Source organism: Heterodontus francisci, chromosome 46 (assembly GCF_036365525.1).
Source record: "Heterodontus francisci isolate sHetFra1 chromosome 46, sHetFra1.hap1, whole genome shotgun sequence".
Taxonomy (NCBI): Eukaryota; Metazoa; Chordata; class Chondrichthyes; order Heterodontiformes; family Heterodontidae; genus Heterodontus; species Heterodontus francisci.
The window spans coordinates 10690186-10712686 of NC_090416.1; the positions used below are offsets into that span (position 1 = coordinate 10690186).

The window sequence follows — 22501 nt, forward strand, 5'->3', positions numbered from 1 at the left end:
GCGAGGAGCTTCCCCGTCAGTCACAGCAAACAAGGCCCCTGCAATTCGGAGAGGGACCACCCAGTCCCCCAAGAGCAACAGAAATATATCCTGGCTTGCCTTCACGCCCCATGGGCTACATTATGAGCAACGTGAGAGACCAGGCAGTAGAATTTAATGCCCTGTCTCATATATGAGGCAAAAAGAAGAATGAAAAAGTGGAACCAGCCAAAAAACCGTTCACTAAAACCTGGGACTGCCGAAGTTCCAGTCCCAATTGAATTCCATTGCAGAAAAGCATGTTCCCCATTTCAGGCACTCGAACAACCTCACAGTCCCAGGACAGGTACAGCACGGGGGTTAGATACAGAGTAAAGCTCCCTCTACACTGTCCCCATCCAACACTCCCTGGGCGGGTACAGCACGGGATTGGCTGAGAGTTTGGAGCACTTCCTGTGTGCAATTAGGCAAAACAGCGATGCCTGAGCAGGCTGTGTGAGCTGCGACTGGAGAGGAGAGAGCAGCAACTGACAGCTTCAACTGTGGAACTTTTCCTATTTTGTAAGAACAGAGAAGACCTAAAAGTTATTCTGGATAGGTGGGTGTTGGAGCACCGGAGAACTGTTTTTTGTTTGACCTGTTGGGGGAGGAAGGAGGCGCCAGAAGATCCAGGAGTGGGGCAGCCAAATTCTATGGGGAGCCCCCGTACTTGCTCATGTTTTTCTTCCATCCTGCACAAAAGGGGCTCCCTCCCCACCCCCAACTGCGTGGCTCGGGACGGCTGGAGCCGCCCAGCTGAAGAAAGTCTTTAGACAACAGCAGGAAACGGAGAGTACCCCTGACTGGAAGACTGGACTTTGGACTCTGCAGTAAGGTTCTCTAACCACTGATCGTAGAGCAACATCCTCGCAGCCTTTCTCTCCCTTCCACCACTCGGCCACCAATCCTCTCCTTTTCCTTTCCACCTCGACTCCCAATCCCCATCATATTGCTTAAGTTTAAAAAAAAACTGTTATTTGCTTTGTTTCTGAGGGGTGAGCGTGGCTCTTCGATCCCATGGTAAGCCACTCTTCGCCAGTGGCGGGGCCTTTCGCATTCAAGCTGCTGCGGCTGCACCTGTTGCCCTGACACTGTATGCACTGATATCAAAGCATGGGGTCAAGAGCTACATCCACCCCAACATGTCAATAGAGGCATGCATGAAAGCGATGGCTGAGGCTGTCGGCCCCTCAGCCATTGTTGCTGCCTCTAAAATGTACGGGAAGTCTGTGGAGGTCTCTGAGTCTCCGCGCCCCTCCCGGAATAAGAGGCGGTGGCGCCCCTCCTCTGAAGGCGGCCCTGAATTACGGGATCCAATTCCTGGCACGGTTCCTCGGGCTCCCCCCGCCACCAGCACCATGAGGGCCTTGAGCCCTAGGCAGGAACCCTCCATCCCTCAGAACTGGTGGTGGGAGGAGGGGGCGAGGGTTGGTGGGGAGATGGGAGATGCCCCTGTATTCTTCACAACTGCCGAGGTGGGGGCCCGCCCGTGGTGGGGGAGCCTGCGGACCCACCAGGAGAAAACATCTGCCACTGGGTCAGGTGTCCTAGGTGGGGGCGACACCGTGAGGGTCCACCCTCCCAGCAGCCTGACGCTACCCGACTCTGAGCCCAATTTATGTAATTCCCCGTCTGCTGGGTGTGGGGGTGCTGGTGAAGCAAGAGATGGCCTCCTCCCTCCACCAGTCCCAGCTCCAGCTGGATTTCCAGAGTCGGGAACTACCATCTCCCCTAGGCCGCTCATTGGCCTGGGGAAGGAGGTGGAGGGAGGGGTCCTGAACTGCTGCCCATACGCTCTAGCCCAATAGTAGAACCCAGAGAGGACTCGTGCACCATCGATCCTGGGGGTGGGCTGGTGATGGAGGCGGGACCAGCTGGCGCAGCCAGGACATCCACCCCACAGTGTGGGGTGGATGTGTCGGCCACTGGCAATGATGACCCAGAGGAGGATGGGGATTTGATGTGGGGCACGGAGGACAACCTTGAATCCATCGCCAGTGAGGCGGTGGACTCCCTCCTGCCTCCCGCCGAGTCTCCTCTCAGCCCCACGGCGGAACTCCGGGACTTCCTTGCGGCATGCAGGGGTTGCCGCAATAAAGTTCAGCTGGCCCTGGGCCAGTGCCCGATTTTAGTGCTGATCATCCAGTCTGTCCGTGCCGCCCTCATGAAGGAAGAGAAGGGTGCAGGTGTGAAACTGCTCAGAGGCACCGGTTTAAAACGTTCCTCAATGGGTTGCTCGGGGAGTGGAACGCGAGGTGCACTTCCACTCCCCCCCACACAGAAAGGTGTCGGTGAAGGGGTCAAAGTATTTTTGACATGAAGATAACCATAGGCAGCCTCAACATCAACGACAGCAGGGGGTCTCAACGCAGATTTCACAATCTCTCAGTCCTCAGGGAAGGGAGATACGCGGTGAGCTTTCTGCAGGAAACCCACACCGTTCCAGTAGATGAAGTTACCTGGCTCCCTGAGTGGCAGGGTGGGGTCTACACGAGTCACCTCACCCCTATTTCTAGTGGGGTGGCTATCTTGTTGGCCCCGACTTTTCAGCCGGAGATCTTGGAGATCAAGGAGCTAGTGCCGGGCCGCTTGCTCCACCTCGCCGTTCGCCTGGGTAGCGTGCCGCTCCACTTTGTGGACATGTACGCGCCCAGGCCCGGCGCGTTGCAAGCGCGCTTCTTTGAAGAAGTGTCCGCTCTCTTGAGCTCCATCGATAGCGGCGAGTGCATCATCCTCCAGGGGGGGGGGGGGGGGGCGATTTTAACTGTACCCTCGAGGTGGGGGAATCGCTCCGGTCCCATGCGCGGCCAAGCTTCGGTGGAGAAGTTGAGGGAACTGATCAGCTCCCTCGACTTGGTGGATATTTGGCGGAATCTCCATCCCGACTCCAGCACATTCACATGGAGGTCTGTAGGAAGAGGGTCCCGAATCGACCGCCACTACGTTTCGCAGGTGTACGTCTCCCGCATCTCGGCGGCTTCCACGCAGCTGGTGCCGTGCTCAGACCACCACCTGGTGTGAGTGGAGGTCACTCCGCTCCGCTTGCAGGCATGGTCTGCGTACTGGCACTTTAACAACCAGCTGCTGAAGGACGAGCGTTTCTGGGACTTGTTCCATCAATGCTGGGCCAACTGGAGAAGGATGCGGGGATGGGGGGGGGGGGTTCCCTTCCTTGAAGCTATGGTGGGATGTGGGCAAGACTCACATTGGTGTCTTCTGTCAGGAGTACGTGAAGGTGTCGACCAAGAGGCGGGAAGCCGAGATCGGGCGTCTAGAGATGGAGGTCACGGACCCGGCCCTGTGGCAGGCATACAAAGAGAAGGGCGCGCTGAGGGACCTGCAGCTCATAGAGACCCGAGGCGCATATGTAAGGTCACAGATCCAGATCCTAAAAGATTTGGACCGCGCCTCACCCTTCTTCCACTCGCTGGGAAAATGGTAGGGGGTCAGTAAGCAGCTCGTTGAGCTGTTGGCTAATGACGGTTCCTCCATCATGGATCTGGAGGGAATGGGCCTCCTGGTCCGTACCTATTACGGTGCGTTGTTCTCTTCAGATCCATCCAGCAAGGATGCAAGCAGAGTTTTGTGGGAGAACCTGCCGAAGGTCAGCCCAGAGGACGTCCGAGGATTGGAGGCTCCCACTCACGTTGGAGGAGCTGACCGACGTCCTCCACCAGCTCTCGAGGGGGCAAATCCCCGGGGCTGGACAGGCTGACTTTGGAGTTCCTCAGGGCGTTCTGGAACATCCTGGGGGACGATTACGTGCGGGTCTTGGGGGGAAAAGACTGGCAACCAGGGAGATGCCCCTCGTGGCTCAGGGCGGTCAACGCCCTGCTGCCGAGGAGGGGCGATCTCCGCCTGCTTAAGAAGTGGCGTCAGGTCTCCCTCCTCAGCACGGATTATGAGATCTTTGCCCAGGCTATGTCTACCTGCCTGTCCCCGAAACCCTCCTCGGGAGCCGGTCCCGCACAACCGGAGCCGCCTCTCGGAAATGCCCTTGGTGCCGTTCCACACCGCACGGAGGGGTTTCCTGTACGGGCTGCTCCTGCACACTCTCCACTTCCTCGCCCTTGTCTTCCGCCCGGAGACACCCTGGACACACCGTGTTGCCATCTGGCGGCGAGGGGAAACCCAGGTGGAGGTCTCTCTACGTGGGAATCCTCCCCCTTTACATCTGGGGCCTGGGGTGGAGGATGCTGCACAAGGCAGTCCTGTGCAATAGACTTTTAAGTAGGCTCACGGATTCCCAGGCTGCCCGTAATTTCTGCGGCCTGGACGAGTCAGTGTTCCATGTATATACGTGTGCGAGGTTGCAGCCCCTCTTGAGTATTTGAAGGGGCAGCTCCTCTTGTTTTGATTGCACTGCAGCCCCACGTTCCTGATTTTTGGGCACCTGGTGCAGAGGGGCATAGGCCGGGAGGAGGACCTCCTCATCGGTCTGCTCCTGGGCCCAGCCAAGGTGGCAATTCATGGTCCAGGCTGCGGGCTGTTGGGGGAGCTGTCTGCCCTGATTGCCTGCCCCTCTTCCGTGGTTACATTCGTGCCCGGGTATCCCTGGACAGGGAGCATGCAGCGTCCGCCGGTACGTTTGACGCCTTCCGCGACCGGTGAGCACCACAGGGTCTGGAGTGCATCATTGATGCCAAGAATGGCATTTTAATTTGAGTTTTGTTTTATTTATTCGATTTTAATAAAGTTACTTTTTAAAATGTATATAAGGGGGGGGGCGCCTCAGGAATAAAGGCCCCCTTGACAAAAATATGTAAAAGGGGCCTGGTGTATAAAGGCCACCTTGATAAACAAAAAAATGGGGTTAGATACAGAGTAAAGCTCCCTCTACACTGTCCCCATCAAACACTCCCAGGACAGGTACAGCACGGGGGTTAGATACAGAGTAAAGCTCCCTCTACACCGTCCCCATCAAACACTCCCAGGACAGGTACAGCACGGGGGTTAGATACAGAGTAAAGCTCCCTCTACACCGTCCCCATCAAACACTCCCATGACAGGTACAGCACGGGGTTAGATACAGAGTAAAGCTCCCTCTACACCGTCCCCATCAAACACTCCCAGGACTGGTACAGCACAAGGTTGGCTGTTCTCTGATTGGGAAGACTGAGCGTTGAGAGCCTCAACGAGGTGCAGCTGAGAGTGCTGGTGGCAGTTGGAGGTTGCAGAGGTGGAGAGAGGAGCTACACTGAGCAAGGGAGAGCTTCTACAAACAAGCAGAGGAAAACTCCAACAACAATCACCTTTAAAAGAGAAGAAAGTGACATTCTTTTTTTGTTGGAAACAAGGCTTTGTCTGGAGGTGGGTGCTGAACACCAGTAATTTACTTTGGACTGTTGGGGGAGGAACAAGTGGCTGGAACAACAAGGGGTGGGGCTGCCAATTCAACAGGAATCTGTGCTGCTGCAAAAGCACACAGGAAAGCTCCCTCCCCACCCCAATTGCCAAGCCTGGGACAGCTGAAGCTGCCCAGCTAAACAGACGGAAGGGGATAGATAGTGCCTGGGCGGCTTCAGCTGACCCAGGTGAAGACGACTCCCCCAACCAGAAGACCGGAAGACCAACTTCAAAGACTGTTTTAAGTGTACTGTGAGCACCACCTCCAGAAAGCAAGTCATCCCTTCCAGCCTGCCTTTGCCTCTCCTCTATTACCTCAGCCTCTCCACTAATCTGTTGTTTGTTTGTTTGTCTTTACTACACATTCAATATTTTCAGTTAAATCGCTGATATTTGGTGTGCAAGTCCACAATTTGGGGTGGGTTTAGCTCTTGGACCCATGGCAAGCCCTTCATCACCGGTGGCGGGGCCCTCTACTACCTACGCAGCTGCAGCTTCTGTGGCTGCCCACGTGGCCCCGTCACCCTTTAAATTATTGACATGCAGCCATGGGGTGAAGAGCTATCCCCACCCCAACATGTCTATTGAGGCCTGCGTTAAGGCAATGGCCGTGGTTGTCGGCCCCTCGGCCATTGTTGCGGCCTCAAAGATGTATGGGAAGGCTGTGCTCTTTTTGAAGACCGAGCGGGCGGTGTCCCTGGCCCTGAGTAAAGGGCTCACTGTGGGGGGGACCTTCCTGCCAGTGGACCCTCTGGGGGCCACTGCGCATCGGATAATGTTGTCCAACGTCCCACCCTTCATTCCCAGTGAGCTCCTCCTCCCCCACCAGCACCATCTGGGGGAGGTGAGGTCGGGGATCACCCCAGTCCGGCTTGGTCTTCGGGAGCACAGCCTCCAACATGTCTACTCCTTCCGCCGCCAGTTATTTATGCAGCTGGCGCGGGAGGAGGACACGGAGGGCCAATTTAATGTGGAGTTCCAGGGGACGGCCTACCGCGTCTTTTGGACCTCGGACGGGGCGCGGTGCCACGTCTGCAAGGGGGTGGGGCATGTTCGGAAGAACTGCCCCAACCTCCCGGCCGCCAGCTCCACCTCGGCGGCCCAGAGTGGTTCCACAGCACCTCCTCCCACTCCCCCCGCACATCCAACAGACACCGCTCAGTCGGTTCCGGAGGCTGTGGTTTTCACAGCCTCTGGCGGGGAGGGGAGCGTCCATCCGAGCGGAAGGAAGACGCGGGGAAAAAAGAAACATCGTGAGGCGCGTCCCCTGGACACTTTGACTCAACCCGAGCCTGAGCTCAGCCCAAAGCCCATTCCCATGGAATCCACCTGTCCCAGGGCTGGGCTCAGGCCCAGGGTGACTAAAAAAGGAAAAAAGGGTGCGGAGGCGGAGGCCTCTGATGACATGGAGGTCTCTGAGTCTCCGCGCCCAAGTGCGAAAAAGAGGAGAAGGCACCCCTCCACAGAAATAACACAGGGCCCTGAGGTGCAGGGCCCATCTGTTGGAGGGGAGCTGCCTCCTGTTTCTGGTCCTCAGGTGCCCCCTACCGCCACCACTAAGGCTGCAAAGTCCGGGCAGGTGCTCCCTATTCCTCAGGATGGAGGGGAGGGGATGGCCCCGGTACGTGAGGCCCCTCCTGAAGGAGTAAGTGGGGCCCTGCTTGTGGTGGGGGAGCCTGGGGAAACCGCCCATTCCGCCACTGCTACTGGGTCGGGTGTCCTGAATGAAGGGGAGGGCGAGGCCCCAGAGGGTCGGGCCTCCCAGCCGGAGTCCACCACCAACCAGGAGACACCCGACCCAGTTATAACTGAGAATGCTGCCCCATCTGCTGGGCCTGTGGGTGCTGGCGGAGCGGGAGATGGCCTCCTCTCGCCGCCTCCAGTCTCGGCTCCGGCTGGTTTCCCGGAGTCCGGAACTTCTGTCTCCCCTGGACCAGTCATTGGCCTGGGGATGGAGGTGGAGGGGGTTCCTGAACCGCTGGTGCCTACAGGCTCCAGTTTCACAATAGAACCCAGAGAGGACTCCTCCGCCATCGATCCTGGGGGTGGGATCGTGACGGAGGCGGGACCAGCAGGCGCGGCCGGGACGTCCGCCCCACAGTGTGTGGTGGATGTGTCGGCCGCTGGCGGTGACGACCCGGAGGAGGATGGGGATTCGGTGCGGGGCACGGAGGATGATCTTGATTCCATCGCCAGTGAGGTGGTGGAGTCCCTCGTGCCTCCCACCGAATCTCCTCTCATCCCCACGGCGGAACTCCGGGATTTCCTCGCGGCTTGCAGAGGTTGCCGCAATAAAGTTCAGCTGGCCCTCGACCGTTGGTCGAATCTGGCGCTGATCATCCAGTCCGTCCGTGCCGCCCTTAAGATAGCGGGCAAGCGCGCGGACGTGAAACTGGTTGAGAGGCGCCGTTTTAATGTGTTCCTCAATGGGTTGCTGGGGGAGTGGAGGGCCAGGTGCACTTCCACTCCCTCCTCACAGTGAGCTGTTGGTGACGGGTTTTACGTACCTTTGACATGAAGATAACCATAGCCAGCCTCAACATCAACGGCAGCAGAGGGGCTCACCGCAGATTTCACAATCTCTCAGTCCTCAGGGAAGGGAGATACGCGGTGAGCTTTCTGCAGGAAACCCACACCGTTCCGGGAGACGAAGCCACCTGGCTCCTGGAGTGGCAGGGTGGGGTCTACATGAGTCACCTCACCCCTATTTCTAGTGGGGTGGCTATCTTGTTGGCCCCGACTTTTCAGCCGGAGATCTTGGGGGTCAAGGAGCTAGTGCCGGGCCGCTTGCTCCACCTCGCCGTTCGCCTGGGTAGCGTGCCGCTCCACTTTGTGAACGTGTACGCGCCCAGGCCCGGCGCTTTGCAAGCGCGCTTCTTTGAAGAAGTGTCCGCTCTCTTGAGCTCCATCGATAGCGGCGAGTGCATCATCCTCGGGGGGGATTTTAACTGCACCCTCGAGGTGGGGGATCGCTCCGGTCCCCAGCGCGGCCAAGCGTCGGTGGAGAAGTTGAGGGGACTGATCAGCTCCCTTAACTTGGTGGACGTCTGGCGGAATCTCCATCCCGACTCCAGCGCCTTCACGTGGAGGTCTGGAGGAGGGGGGTCGCGAATCGACTGCCTCTACATTTCGCAGGCGTACGTCTCCCACGTCTCGGCGGCCTCCATGTGGCTGGTGCCGTGCTCGGACCACCGCCTGGTGTGGGCGGAGTTCACTCCGCTCCGCACCCAGGCGGGGTCTGCGTACTGGCACTTTAACAACCGGCTGCTGGAGGACGTGCGATTTCGGGACTCGTTCTGTCGATTCTGGGCCGACTGGAGAAGGAAGCAGGGGGGCTTCCCCTCCTTGAGGCTATGGTGGGATGTGGGCAAGACTCACATCCGCGTCTTCTGTCAGGAGTACGCGAAGGGGTCGACCAAGAGGCGGGAAGCCGAGATCGGGCGCCTTGAGAGGGAGGTGCTCGACTTGGAATCCCGCCTCGGTCATGCCGTCGCGGACCCGGCCCTGTGGCAGGCGTACAAAGAGAAGAAGGGCGCGCTGAGGAACCTGCAGCTCATAGGGTCCCGAGGCGCGTACGTGAGGTCGCGGATCCAGATCCAGGAAGATTTGGACCGCGCCTCACCCTTCTTCTACTCGCTGGAAAAATGGCGGGGGGTCCGTAAGCAGCTCGTCGAGCTGCTGGCCGACGACGGATCCTCCATCACGGATCCGGAGGGAATGGGCCTCCTGGTCCGGACGTATTACAGTGCGTTGTTCTCTCCGGATCCGTCCAGCGAGGATGCGCGCAGAGTTTTGTGGGAGGACCTGCCGCAGGTCAGCCCGGAGGGCGCCGAAGGATTGGAGGCTCCGCTCACGTTGGCGGAGCCGACTGGCGCCCTCCACCAGCTCTCGTGGGGCAAATCCCCAGGGCTGGATGGGTTGACCGTGGAGTTCCTCAGGGCGTTCTGGGACGTCCTGGGGGACGATTACGCGCGGGTCCTGGGGGAAAGCCTGGCGACCGGGGAGATGCCCCTCTCGTGGCGCAGGGCGGTCATCGTCCTGCTGCCGAAGAGGGGCGATCTCCGCCTGCTTAAAAACTGGCGTCCGGTCTCCCTCCTCAGCACGGATTATAAGATCTTTGCCTGGGCTATGTCTACCCGCCTGGGCTCCGTGCTGGCCCACATGATCCACCCCGACCAGTCCTACACGGTCCCGGGCCGGTCCATCCAGGACAACATCCACCTGGTCCGGGACCTGATCCATCTTTCCCAGAGGACTGGTCAGTCGGTCGCCTTTCTCTCCCTCGATCAGGAGAAGGCGTTCGACAGGGTGGATCACGATTACCTTTTCGGGACTCTGCGCGCTTTCGGACTCGGGCCGCATTTCGTGGCCCGGGTCCGACTTTTATACGCCGCCGCAGAGTGTCTAGTCAAAGTTAACGGGTCCTTGACGGCGCCCCTTCGATTTGGGAGAGGAGTGCGTCAGGGGTGCCCCATGTCCGGCCAATTGTATACCATCTGCGTGGAGCCCTTCCTGTGCCTGCTTCGCAGGAGGTTGACGGGATTGGCTCTGCGCGAGCCGGCCATGCGGGTCGTCCTCTCGGCTTACGCCGACGACGTGCTCCTCGCAATCACAGATCCCGTTGACTTGCGGAGGATGCGCGACTGCCAGCAGACCTTTTCTGCCGCGTCCTCCGCGAGGATCAATTGGGAGAAATGTTCCGGACTCCTGGTTGGTCAGTGGCGGGTGGACTCCCTGCCGGAGGAGATGACACCTTTTGCGTGGAGCACCACGCACCTCCTCTATCTGGGAGTCCACCTTAGCCCCGCTGAGGAAGCCTGGCCGGCAAACTGGCAGGAGTTGGAGGCGAAAGTCACCGCTCGGCTGGGGCGCTGGACAGGACTGCTCCGAGTTCTTTCCTACAGGGGCCGAGCGTTGGTCATAAACCAACTGGTGGCCTCCATGCTGTGGTACCGGTTGGTCACTTTGGCCCCGCCCCCTGTATTTGCCACCAAGATCCAGAAGAAACTCGTCGATTTCTTCTGGGGCAAGAGGAAACACTGGGTCTCTGCCGCGGTCCTGAGTCTCCCGATCGAGGAGGGCGGTCAGTCGCTGGTGTGCGTCCGCACCCAGGCTGCGACTCTCCGCCTTCGGACCCTGCAGAGATACCTGTACGTCGAGCGTCCTCCCAGATGGTGTGCGCTGGCGACGTATTTTTTCCGCCAGTGTCACTGCCTTCAAGACGACACGCAGCTCCCGGTGGAGTCCGTTAGCCGCGCCTCTCTGAGGGAGTTGCCTGTCTTTTACCGGGATCTTTTCCGAGTCTGGAACATGGTCGCCTCCAGTCAGGGCGCTCCCCCGCCGGCGGAGGAGAGCGCCTCGGCTGTCCGGGCGGCCGACTCCGGGGACGGTCTGGCGGGCGGAGGAGTAGCCGGAACCCCCGGGACGCCCCTCACTGCGGGTGGCGAGGGGGCTCGGGAGTGCGGAGCGATCCCGGCCGAGCTGACCCCCGCTCGGCCGGAACTGCTCATCGGACCCAGGCCCCGAAACCCTCCTCGGGAGCCGGTCCCGCACAACCCGAGCCGCCTCTCGGAAATGCCCTCCGTGCCATTCCAATCGGCGCGGAGGGGTTTCCTGTACGGGCTGCTCCTGCACACTCTCCACTTCCTCGCCCTCGTCAGCCGGCCGGACACGCCCTGGCGGTCCGCGTTGCCATCTGGCGGCGAGGGGAAACCCCGATGGAGGTCTCTCTAGACGGGAGTCTTCCCCCTTTACATCGGGGACCTGGGGTGGAGGGTGCTGCACAGAGCAGTCCCGTGCAATAGGCTTTTAAGTAGGTTCACGGACTCCCAGGCCACCTGTACTTTCTGCGGCCTGGACGAGTCCGTGTTCCACATTTATACGGAGTGTGCGAGGTTGCAGCCCCTATTTGAGTATCTGAAGGGGCTGCTCCTCAAATTCTGGCTGCACTTCAGTCCCACGCTCCTGATCTTTGGGCACCCGGTGCGGAGGGGCTTGGGCCGGGAGGAGGATCTCCTCGTCGGTCTGCTCCTGGGCCTGGCCAAGGTGGCAATTCACAGGTCCAGGTTGCGGGCCGTCGGGGGTTCCGTCCTCCCCGATTGCCTGCCCCTCTTCCGCGGTTACGTTCGCGCCCGGGTGTCCCTGGAAAAGGAGCATGCGGTGTCCGCCGGTACGCTTGAGGCCTTCCGCGACCGGTGGGCACCGCAGGGACTGGAGTGCATCGTCGACGCCGAGAATGGCATTTTAATTTGAGTTTTTTGTTTATTTATCTGTTTTAATAAAGTTATTTTAAAACTGTAAATATGTACATAAAGGGGGCCTAAGGGATAAAGGCCCCCTCGATGTGAAAAATATAAAAGGGGCCTGGGGTATAAAGGTCACCTTGTGAAAAAAAAAAAAAAAACGGGGTTAGATGCAGAGTAAAGCTCCCTCTAAAAAAAAACGGGGTTAGATACAGAGTAAAGCTCCCTCTAAAAAAAAAAAACGGGGTTAGAAAAAAAAAAAAAACGGGGTTATATACAGAGTAAAGCTCCCTCTACACTGTCCCCATCAAACACTCCCAGGACAGGTACAGCACGGGGGTTAGATACAGAGTAAAGCTCCCTCTACACTGTCCCCATCAAACACTCCCAGGACAGGCACAGCACGGGGTTAGATACAGATAAAGCTCCCTCTACACTGTCCCCATCAAACACTCCCAGGACAGGCACAGCACGGGGTTAGATACAGATAAAGCTCCCTCTACACTGTCCCCCATCAAACACTCCCAGAAAAAAAAAACGGGGGTTAGATACAGAGTAAAGCTCCCTCTACACAGTCCCCATCAAACACTCCCAGGACAGGTACAGCACGGGGTTATATACAGAGTAAAGCTCCCTCTACACTGTCCAACAAACACTCCCAGGACAGGTACTAGTGGTGGGACAATTTGATGTGATGAGCTAACGGTACTGTCTTTCTGATAAAATATTGAAGCAAAGCCCTTTCTTGCCCTCTCGGGTGGATGTAACTGGCCCCCATGGCACTATTCCAAAGAGCAGAGGAGTTCCCTCGGTGCCCTGGGCCAATATTTATCACTCAGCCAGTATCATGAAGAGCAGATGATCTGGTCATCATTAAGTTACTGTTTGTGGGAGATTGCTGCATATAAACTGTGGTAATGTAGGAATAGCAGCAGTCAGCGATGACACTTCTAAAATACCTCACTGGCCATAAAACACTTTGCTTCTGAAGTTCTGAAATGCAAGTCTTTCTTTCCAAGTTCAGTGGTTTCAGTGCTACTTAACCTGTTTGCCCTGGTGACAACACCATAAAGAACCTTTACAACAGGGATAAAATTTGTTGCTGCACCTGGTCTCCTGCAGTGATAATGTCACTGGACTAGTCATCCAGAGGCGCAGGCTGATGGGGACACGGGTTCAAATCTCACCACGGCAGCTAGTGGAATTTAAGTTCAAATGAATTAAATAAATTTGGAATTGAAAGCTGGTCTCAGTAATGGTGCCATGAAACCACCATCGATTGCCGTCAAAACCCATCTGGTTCACTGATGTCCTTTTGGCTTAGAGTTCATTTCATCAGATTTCAGGGGAGCTCCCAGATGCTACTTGTTCTACTTTGTGATGGAGAAGGTCTAAAAAAAAAAGTTCACTTGCAAATATCCAGGTCACTTTTTTTTATAAATAAAAAAGTGTATGTATGTAATATATATATATGTATATGTATGTAACTATCTAAAGACAAAAAAAGTTTCCCAATGGAAAGGAGAAAAACACCTCTAGATGTCACAGATCACTTTATATTTTGAAGTGTAGTCGCTGTTGTAATATAGAAAATGTGGCGTGAAATTTGCGCACAGCAAGATCCCACAAACAGCAATGAGATAAATGACCAACTAATCTGTTTTTTGTGACATTGGTTTAGGAATAAGCATTGACCAGGACACTGGGGACAACGCTTCTTCGAATCGTGCCGTGGGATCTTTTGCGTCGACCCAGGAGAGCAGACAGGCTCTCAGTTATACACCTCTTCCAGAAGGCATCTCACAATACTGCACTGGATTGCCAAGCCTGGAACCTGCACTCAAGTCTCCGGACTGGGACTTGAGCCCAGGACTTTCTGACGCTGAGGCAAACATGCTACCCAGTGAGCCATGGCTGACCCCTGGAAAAATACCCTGAAATGGCTGAGCAGCAGGCAGAATTGGTACATTATACTGTACATGGTATAATGCTCCTGTCCCAATAAAATATGCCTGCTGAACTATCAAAGCCAGAGCAGTGTCACAAGTACAGCCAACTTTATTAGGGGAAGATTTAGTTTTGGATACATTTTCTGTCGGAGGTTTGAGCTATGTATCATTTAAGTGGGGGGGTGCAGGAGTGTAGTGTTATTGTCACTGGACAATAAACGCTGGCCTTGCCAGTGACGCCCGCATCCCACAAATGAATTTTTAAAAAGCGCAGCTTGAACACGTGGCTTGTTTGCTGCAAGGTTCAGAAACTGTCGAGGGAATTACTGTAAGGGTAAACACCAATTAAAAACAGTCCAGAGGGAGATAGAAGGAACAAAACAAACATTCAAAAAAAGGATGAGGTACCTTGTTTTCAGGAAAAGGGTTGCAGGAAGGGTTTAAAACACTATGCACAAAAATGTAACAGCCAGTGAAAAGTGGGGCTATACACTTAAATACCCTAAAGACTCACTGCTTCCATTTTCCTTAAATGACGGCGATGTCACGCCTTGCAGCTAGGTTCCTTTTACAGAAAGGAATATGGGTTGGGATTCCCACAATCAAAAACAGGGTGGAAAAGTATTCATTTCCAGTTGGGAATGGCACCGCAGCATTAAATTGCAGTCTCACTCAGAGGCCATTGGATCGTGTGTTTTGGGAAATGGAAATTGGTACACTGGGGAAGCAAAGTGGGCTCCATGGGTGGCTGCAGAACAATCAATGTTGGCACAGACCAGAGAGCCTTAACCCGTGCTGTACCTGTCCTGGGAGTGTTTGATGGGGACAGTGTAGAGGGAGCTTTACTCTGTATCTAACCCCCGTGCTGTACCTGTCCTGGGAGTGTTTGATGGGGACAGTGTAGAGGGAGCTTTACTCTGTATCTAACCCCGTGCTGTACCTGTCCTGGGAGTGTTTGATGGGGACAGTGTAGAGGGAGCTTTACTCTGTATCTAACCCCCGTGCTGTACCTGTCCTGGGAGTGTTTGATGGGGACAGTGTAGAGGGAACTTTACTCTGTATCTAACCCCATGCTGTACCTGTCCTGGGAGTGTTTGATGGGGACAGTGTAGAGGACTGAACATTTCTGGCAGTCTCAATGTTGCGATTTCCTACATTTGCAGTTTAGTTTTACTTTAATTCTTTATCTGTAGGGTTCACTCACAGGCTTTTGGGTTGGACAATGACCTTATTATGTGCAACAATACCACGTATCACAGGACACCAGAGTGCTACACACAGAGCAGCACAGAGCTGAATGAGTCAAATAACAGCCACTCTCAGGGAGGCAAACTCGATCTGGCTGGAACGTTTGGGAGGGTGGGGGAGGGGTGGTCAGTCGTGGGGGCGTGCTTGCTATTTTGTACTGCAGGACAAATAGCACAGGCGAGTTAGCAGCCTCACACCCCAGAGTGTTTCAAGTCAGCCTCAGTGTGTGGAGATAAAATACTTTGCCACAGATGGGGTGGGGAGATTTGGGGTGGGAGGGCAGAAGAGGTCAGAGATAGTGAGAGAGGGAGGGAGGGCGGGAAAGGACACACTTGGCTGCAGTTTACTGGAAGCAAGCTCACACAACCCACCAGAGCTCCCCACAACTCTTTTGTTGAGGGCGAGGGAAAGCAGAGAAGGAGGAAAGTGCAAGAAAACTTAATTAAAGCTCTTAACAGGGCATACATTCCCTGTTCACAAACCAAACCCCGTCAACTTTTTTCTTTACACATTTCCATGACAACTTCACCATTGCCAACACTTCATTCATTTTTGCTGCGTCAACCGTCACAGCAGGCTCTTTCCACTGCCAGTGAGGCTTTATGGAGCAAATTCCGTGAGCACCTCCGGCCTCCATCATCATCTCATGCAATAAAGGAACCTACAGCTCATCAAGTGACAGTGGAAGCACACGCCTGCACACGCACGTATTGCTACCTCTGTCATCACGGACAAGGGACCCCACAAGTACTTCTGGGAGCTGGACATTCTTACCTTTGTGCCGTCTTTATTACCAGATGCACAGTGAGGCCATCCTTAATGCCATGCTGGCTGAGCGTATCACTATCCTTCAGTATCTTTCCAGCAAAAATGAGTACCAGCTGCTCCTGCTTGGCTTTGAACCGTTTGGAGATTTCATTTTTAAACTAAAATAAAAAAAGAATACGGAAATTACAACAGTGGCAGTTCTCCCCAAAAGGCAAATTTCTACCGTACCGACTATCAGCCTTGGCTTGACTGACTGATTCCAGACCAGGATAGTGGTTAGCACAGCTGGCCTGTGGATCCCTGGGTTAGGAAAGGGGAGAAAAACCCTCACTCACAACCACTATCCAGTGAGCTGGTGGAAAATGACTGGCATTTATAAAGCACTGAGAGAAGATAGAAGCAGTGTGGCCATGATGTTTGCAAGTTTAAAATGGATGGCAAGCACTCGTCGTTCTGATGAAAGGTCACAGACCTGAAACATTAACTCTGTTTCTCTCTCCACAGATGCTGCCAGACCTGCTGAGTAATTCCAGCACTTTGTTTTCATTTCAGATTTCCAGCATCCACAGTATTTTGCTTTTATTTACTCGTTGACAAGGATCACACGTAAAGCATGACCACTTGAGCGGGGTGACAAAGGGTGCATGGCACCCGTTCAACTGTCCTCCAGTAAGGAGCTGATTCTGTTGGGAGAAAGAAAAAAAAAAGAGAAAACTGACAACTAAATACACATTCAAGGTGCTGAATTACTTGGGGGTCACTCTAGGTGTTTGAAATCCTCTCCTGTTTTGCCTAAGGGGACATTCACGTTGCGAGCCTTGATGGTGCTGGCAGGCTATTCAACTGTGGAAGGCATGACAGCCGAGACATACACTTAACACCACAGATTAGTGGAAAGCAAATGGGGTTAGATCTGGATTTTGTTTTCGCCCCTCCAGGTTAAGATCACTGAACTCCATGCCAGACTGAATGGTGAATTTACCACCCTCTTCCCCCACCCACCAGGGGTATAGTGGCATGCTTTACTCCAACACCAGGCTGGGACATTGGAGCTCCTCCTTCCCCCGGCCTCGGGTCACCCGAGAACATCATGTAGCCCCGTTCTATGTTCACATAAAGCACTTCAGCAAATTGACCAAGTTTAGTTAATCATTGCCAGGAGGTCGAACGGTTCAAATTCAGGAGTGACGCTCTGTGAAAAGAGAGCGGGAGAGGGACGAGAGACGGGACACTGAACTGAGCACACTCAAATTTAAATCCCCGGACTACTAAACTGATCTTGAAAAAGAAACAACTTTTGAATTTTGAGAATTGCAAGTCAAACCAGGATCCCAGGAGAAAATAAGTTTGGTTCACAAGATAACTTAGAAAATTAAGATCCAGTCAAACAGGGGAGAGAAAACATTTATGCGCAGTCAGAAGGGAGTGAGGTGAAAGCACAGTTACATGATGAGTGTAATCATTTGAACAGAAGGACACGGCCATTCAGCCCCTCAGGCCTGTTCCACCATTCAATCAGATTATGGCCGATCTGTAACTTAACACCATCTATCCTGCCTTGGGTCAGAGAGCGGGAGATCAGCAGAGTTCCCTGGATGAAGGCACAGTTCCCACTCACTAGGAAGGAAGTCTGACTCGCGTGCACGCCCTTGTCAGTTGAGGATAGCTGCGATGCTGCTCCTACTTGTTCTCCAGGAATCAGCGTACTACCTCAGAGACAGTCCCCTAAAGTCACCAAGCTACATGCTCCAGCTTTTTATAGAGGAACTTGATCAAAGCATGGACTTGTTTGCTGCCTCCACTCTTAGCTCAGGCAGGAGGAGTAGAGAAAGCGAGAGGCAATGCATGGAAAGGCGACAGTGGAAAGGCTCCTGGGACTGTATCCTAACACAAGACTGTAGGGGAAACTGGCTGTAAGGCTGAATAGCCACACCCAATGTCAGGCAGATCTAGAAAAGTAATAGGGCAACCGAGCTTTAGGGTCAACGACGTGTATAGGTGATACAAGAAGCAGAAACTATCCTGCTTGGTTGGGCTCAGCTGCTGATGCTGTTACACGTTACACAGTTCCAAGCTTCAGTCCTCCAACACAACTAGGTCCAAACAATGTCATCTTCTTGCACCTCCACCTTCCCTCCTTAGTGGCCAACACAAGATGTCGCAGCACTACCAGCCAGCCGGAATGAACTTGCAACCAATTCCCGCAGTCTTACTGAGACAGGCAAAGCACATTTCTGCTAAACGCATGTACGGCGGGACAGCCAGACATTCAATGAACATTGCATGACAGCATTTTGGAAGTCAGGCCTGTGGATTCACACAATTGTTACATATAGCATTTTATAAACTTTCTGTGATGGTATACAATAAATGCATCCTATATTAAGGGAGGAGCCATCAGCAGTGAGTGGTACATTAGTTCTATATCACCATGGCGTGATTAACAGATTCTACACCACTAAAGGAATCAACAGCGTGTAGTATCCAGTTTCTGCATTTGATCATTCCCCACCCCCCCCCCCCCAAATCCTCCGACACCTCTACTCTGTGAAGTACCTTGGGAGGTTTGCTGTGGTTTATAAAATGAAAGCGTGCTGCACGGTAGACGTGCTATTGTTGCCGGTTGGGGAAAGTGACTCCTTCACCCGCAGGTGTAATGTACAATCCGCTCTGTGACTGATGAAAATGGCTTTTATTCAGGATTCACCCTCCGCCACACAGGCCCGGTACCGTCCTTTAGACGGGTATAGGTTGCAAGCCAGAGACATGAATCCAGATGAAATATACAGGAAGTCAAATGAAATGTCAACTCTGTTTCTCTCTCCACAGATACTGCCTGACCTGCCAAGTACTTCCAGCATTTTCAGTTTGGATCTCTCATTTCCATCAGCTGCAGTATTGTACAAGAGTGTGTTGTAACCCCCTCTCACAGCCTGGTAGGCCTTCCCCAAAGCACTTTACAGCCAAAGTACCTTTAAAGTGCAGCAGCCAATTTGCACACAGCAAGATCCCAAAAATAACAATGTGATAATGACCCAGATCATGTGTTTTAGGTGATGTTGAGAGATGAATATTGGCCCCAGGACACGAGAACTCCCCTGCTCTTTTGCACGCAAGTCTCTAGAGTGGGACTTGAACACACAACCTTCTGACTTAAGAGGCGAGTGCACTACCCACTGAGCCACGGCTCATATACGCCAATACGAGCACTCTCACGCAGCACTCCTGGCTGTTCTCGGTGCATTTGGTTGACCAATTACTCAAGAGCATTCGTTCACTTTCATTTCCCGGCCGGTCAGAGGGCACGTCAGCACCAAACTGCTGATGCTGCGGGTTCACTCGAGAATGCAAGCCAGCAAAGCGGACAAAATACTAATGGGCCAAAATACAGCAAAATAAAAACACTCCGAGCCCTACTGATCGTGCCAGACTTGTGACATCCATTCATGCAGCATTTGTGCACAGCTCAGGCTGAACGCAGAAGAGGATGTCATGGCTGTGATCATGCTATGGGGGATGTGACTCAAACAAGGGCCTCAGACAGCATGAAAAGTATGAGATAAGTGATAAACCTCAGCACTCAAGGAGATACAGCTTTCTAATGAGCCCAATGTTTTGGGCTCATGACTTTGAGGAGATAAAGGCTGCAGATTCAAGGCACAGATTTGCTAAGAGGATAATTTTGAGGACACACTGGGACACTTCACTAGTGCAAAAATGGTTACGCGGAGACCTGCGGACAAATGGTCAAAAATATAAAGAGCTTTGACGAATTTAAAAAAATAAAAAAAATCGGGAGAAACTAGTTGCACTGGACAATGAGTTGGTAACAAGCAGGTAGAAATGTAAAATCAGCACCAAGGAAAGGAGGGGACAGGATTGTTAGGAAGTGAAACCCATGATTGAAGCAGAGTCCATCATTATTTTTGAAAGAGAAGTGAATAAAAACATGCGAAATTTGTTTAAGGAAACAAAGAGTGGGCAAGGGAAATGTGACTGTGGGGAGAGCTCTCAGTGAGATGGGCCGAATGGGGAGGGGGGGGGGGTTAAGGACAGGGAACTGGGATTGAGGGAGTGTACATGCACAGAGGCTGAATAGCATCCTCCTGTGCTGTATAATAAGCTGAAGTTACTCACTGATGTCCTGACTCCTTCCCTATGTGCATAATCTGCTATTCGATCAGCACACAACAGTAAAGAGACAAACTATGCAAAGGCACTCAGTTTGTGCAACAGAAAATCAGTATTTGGATATCTGCAGTATTTCCAACGCACTCAAAATTTTTCATGCACCCAGCAAGAAATTTCAGGTAAAGAATTTATTACCAGGCTATCTCAAAATTAGAGAATCGTACAGTACAGGAGGAGGCCATTCGGCCCATGCTGGCTCTTTGAAAGAGCTGTCTAGTTAGCCCCACTACCCCTTCTGCTCTTTCCCCCATATCCCAACAAGTATTTATCCAATTCCCTTTTGAAAGTTACTACTGAATCTGCTTCCACCGCCCTTTCAGGCAGCTCGTTCCAGATCACAACTTGCCGTGTAAAATAAAAAAACTCTCCTCTTTCCCCCTCTGGCTCTTTCACCAATTATCTTAAATCTGTACCTCTCTGGTTACCGACCCTCCTGCCACTGGAAACAGTTTCACCTATTTACTCTATCAAATCCCTTCATGATTTTGAACGCCCCAATTAAATCTCCCCCTTGACTGATTCTCAATTCTAAAGGAGAACAATCCCAGCTTCTCCACATTAACTGAAGTCCCTCATTCCTGGTCCCATTCTGGTAAATCTCCTCTGCACCCTCTCCAATGCCTTTCCATCCTTCCTAAAGTGCGGTGCCCAGAATTGGGCACAATACTCAAGTTAGTGCCTAACTAGTGATCTATGAAAGTTTGACATAACTTCACTGTGTCTGCCAAGGATCTCTGTTTTTTTTAAAAAAAAGCAACTTTCTTAATTTGCCCTGTCGCCTTCAAAGATTTGTGTACGTACAGCCCTAGATCGCTCTGTTCTTGGCGGGGTTGGGGGGGGGGGGGGGGGTGACACAGGAATCTCAACTTTTACACAGATTACATGCAGCAGGCTGCTGACCAGAGCTGTGTTTTGTAACAAAAACTAGGCCCTAAGGGCAGTGCAGCCAGTGCTGAAGCAGCATGGCACATCTTGAGAAACGAAAGGAGCATAAGGTGAATGAGCGCAACACTTATGAAATGCACATTAAACCATGCTGATTTGTAGGGCTTTTTCCCCGCTTAATTTGGTGCATTTGTACCAGTGTTTGATAAAATCTTGCTAGGGGCACAGACCTCCCGTCCACAAACATCTTCTGTCACAACGTTTGGTCAATATTACCCACAGTAAATTGCTATGGTAACATTTTCCATTCCACTTCGCTATGTCAAGCGTCAGAGTGGAGTTGCAGGCGCTGAGCCCTTGGTGGCTTTGAACAAGTTTCCAAAGTCTCTCTCGACGCATCATCTTGTATCTCAAAATACCGTCTGTTTACCATTTGACTGCCATGGGGAATTCGCTAACTGCGCAAAGGACAAGCACACAGTATGGCGCCCTTCATCCTCTCGTAACAGCTACTCCCATCACCACGACTAATCCACACCCACCAACACTTCATCTTAGTGCCAACTCATTCAAAATACTCTCCAGGGACACAAGCCAAGTCTGGAAGGGCAAGACTCTCGGATTGTAAAACGCGGGCGTTACAGCGCCACTGTGTAAATTACAGACTTTCCACCAGCCAACTTTACTGAACCCAGAGCATTTTAGTTCAGTGTTACAGTGAGTCTGTAGCACAGAAAACAGACCATGCCGGTGTTTCTGCTCCACACGAGCCTCCTTCCACCCCCCTCTTCATCTCCCCCGTCCCCATATTCTTCTATTCCTTTCTCCCTCATGTGTTTAGCCAGCTTCCTCCTTAAATGTATCTCTGCTATTCCCCTCAACCACTCCTTGTGGTAGTGAGTTCCACATTCTCACCACTCTCCAGGGAAAGGGGTCTCTCCTGAATTCCCCATTGGATTTATTAGTGACTGTCTTATATAGGTGGCCCTTGATTTCAGTCTCCTGCACACACGTGGATACATCTTGTCAATGTCTACCCTATCAAATCTTTTTGCAATTTTATTGACCTCTATCAGGTCACCCCTCCTTTCCGGAGAAGACAGCCCAGCCTGTTCAATGTTTCCTCTCAGTGTGCAAGGTAACTAATATTCACTAGTAGGAAATCCTGTACTAGAATGCAACCTTTGTAACTGTAAAGGTAACAAGTTTTCCCTGTAGCGCTTTGATGGACCGAATGGCCCCCTTCTGTGCCGTAATGACTCAATGACGCTTTCTGTTATTGCAGTTTTACTCCATGAAAATTATCCAATCCCACTCTTCCCCCCCCCCCCCCCCCATAGCAGTTGCACTCTGGCCTGCAACTCCCAGTATATTTTGGGCAATACACATTACTTATCTCAACCAGTCGTATTCCAGCCTGCAACATTTTATTCTGCGTGTTTATACATTTATACAAGCCATCCAATCCCCCCCCCACCCCATCCTCGTTATGTTCCAGCTCGTAACTTGCTTATCTCAAACAGTGAAATAGGCAAACTACTCGTCTACAGAAGGCATTGATGAACAACTCAAACTGTTATGATCCAAAATTCACATTCACTTTCCAGCAGAAAACACTAAATGGTGACTGGGTTGGGAGCTCTGGTTGATTTTACCACACAAATTATCAGGGAGGGATGAGGCTGACTGTAAGATCATAAGAAATAGGATCAGGAGTAGGCCATTCGGCCCCTCCAGCCTGTTCCGCCATTCAATAAGATCATGGCTGATCTGATTGTGGTCTCAATGCCACTTGCCTGTCCCCCCATATCCCTCGACTCCCCTGTGGATCAAAAATCTTTTTAACACAGCCGT

General features: G+C 52.9%; 1 protein-coding gene across 1 annotated transcript in view; it reads right to left on the reverse strand.

The window, feature by feature from the left end:
* The window catches only part of ubqln4 (ubiquilin 4), a 42400-nt gene extending 25737 nt beyond the window's left edge, over nt 1–16663 (reverse strand). The window contains exons 1-3 of the mRNA XM_068022701.1: nt 16574–16663; nt 16159–16254; nt 15578–15729 (exon numbers count right to left, since the gene is read on the reverse strand). Of these exons, the coding sequence (XP_067878802.1) occupies nt 15578–15729; nt 16159–16254; nt 16574–16663 (338 nt within the window). The remainder of the gene's footprint in view (nt 1–15577; nt 15730–16158; nt 16255–16573) is intronic.
* Between the last annotated feature and the right edge of the window lie 5838 nt (nt 16664–22501).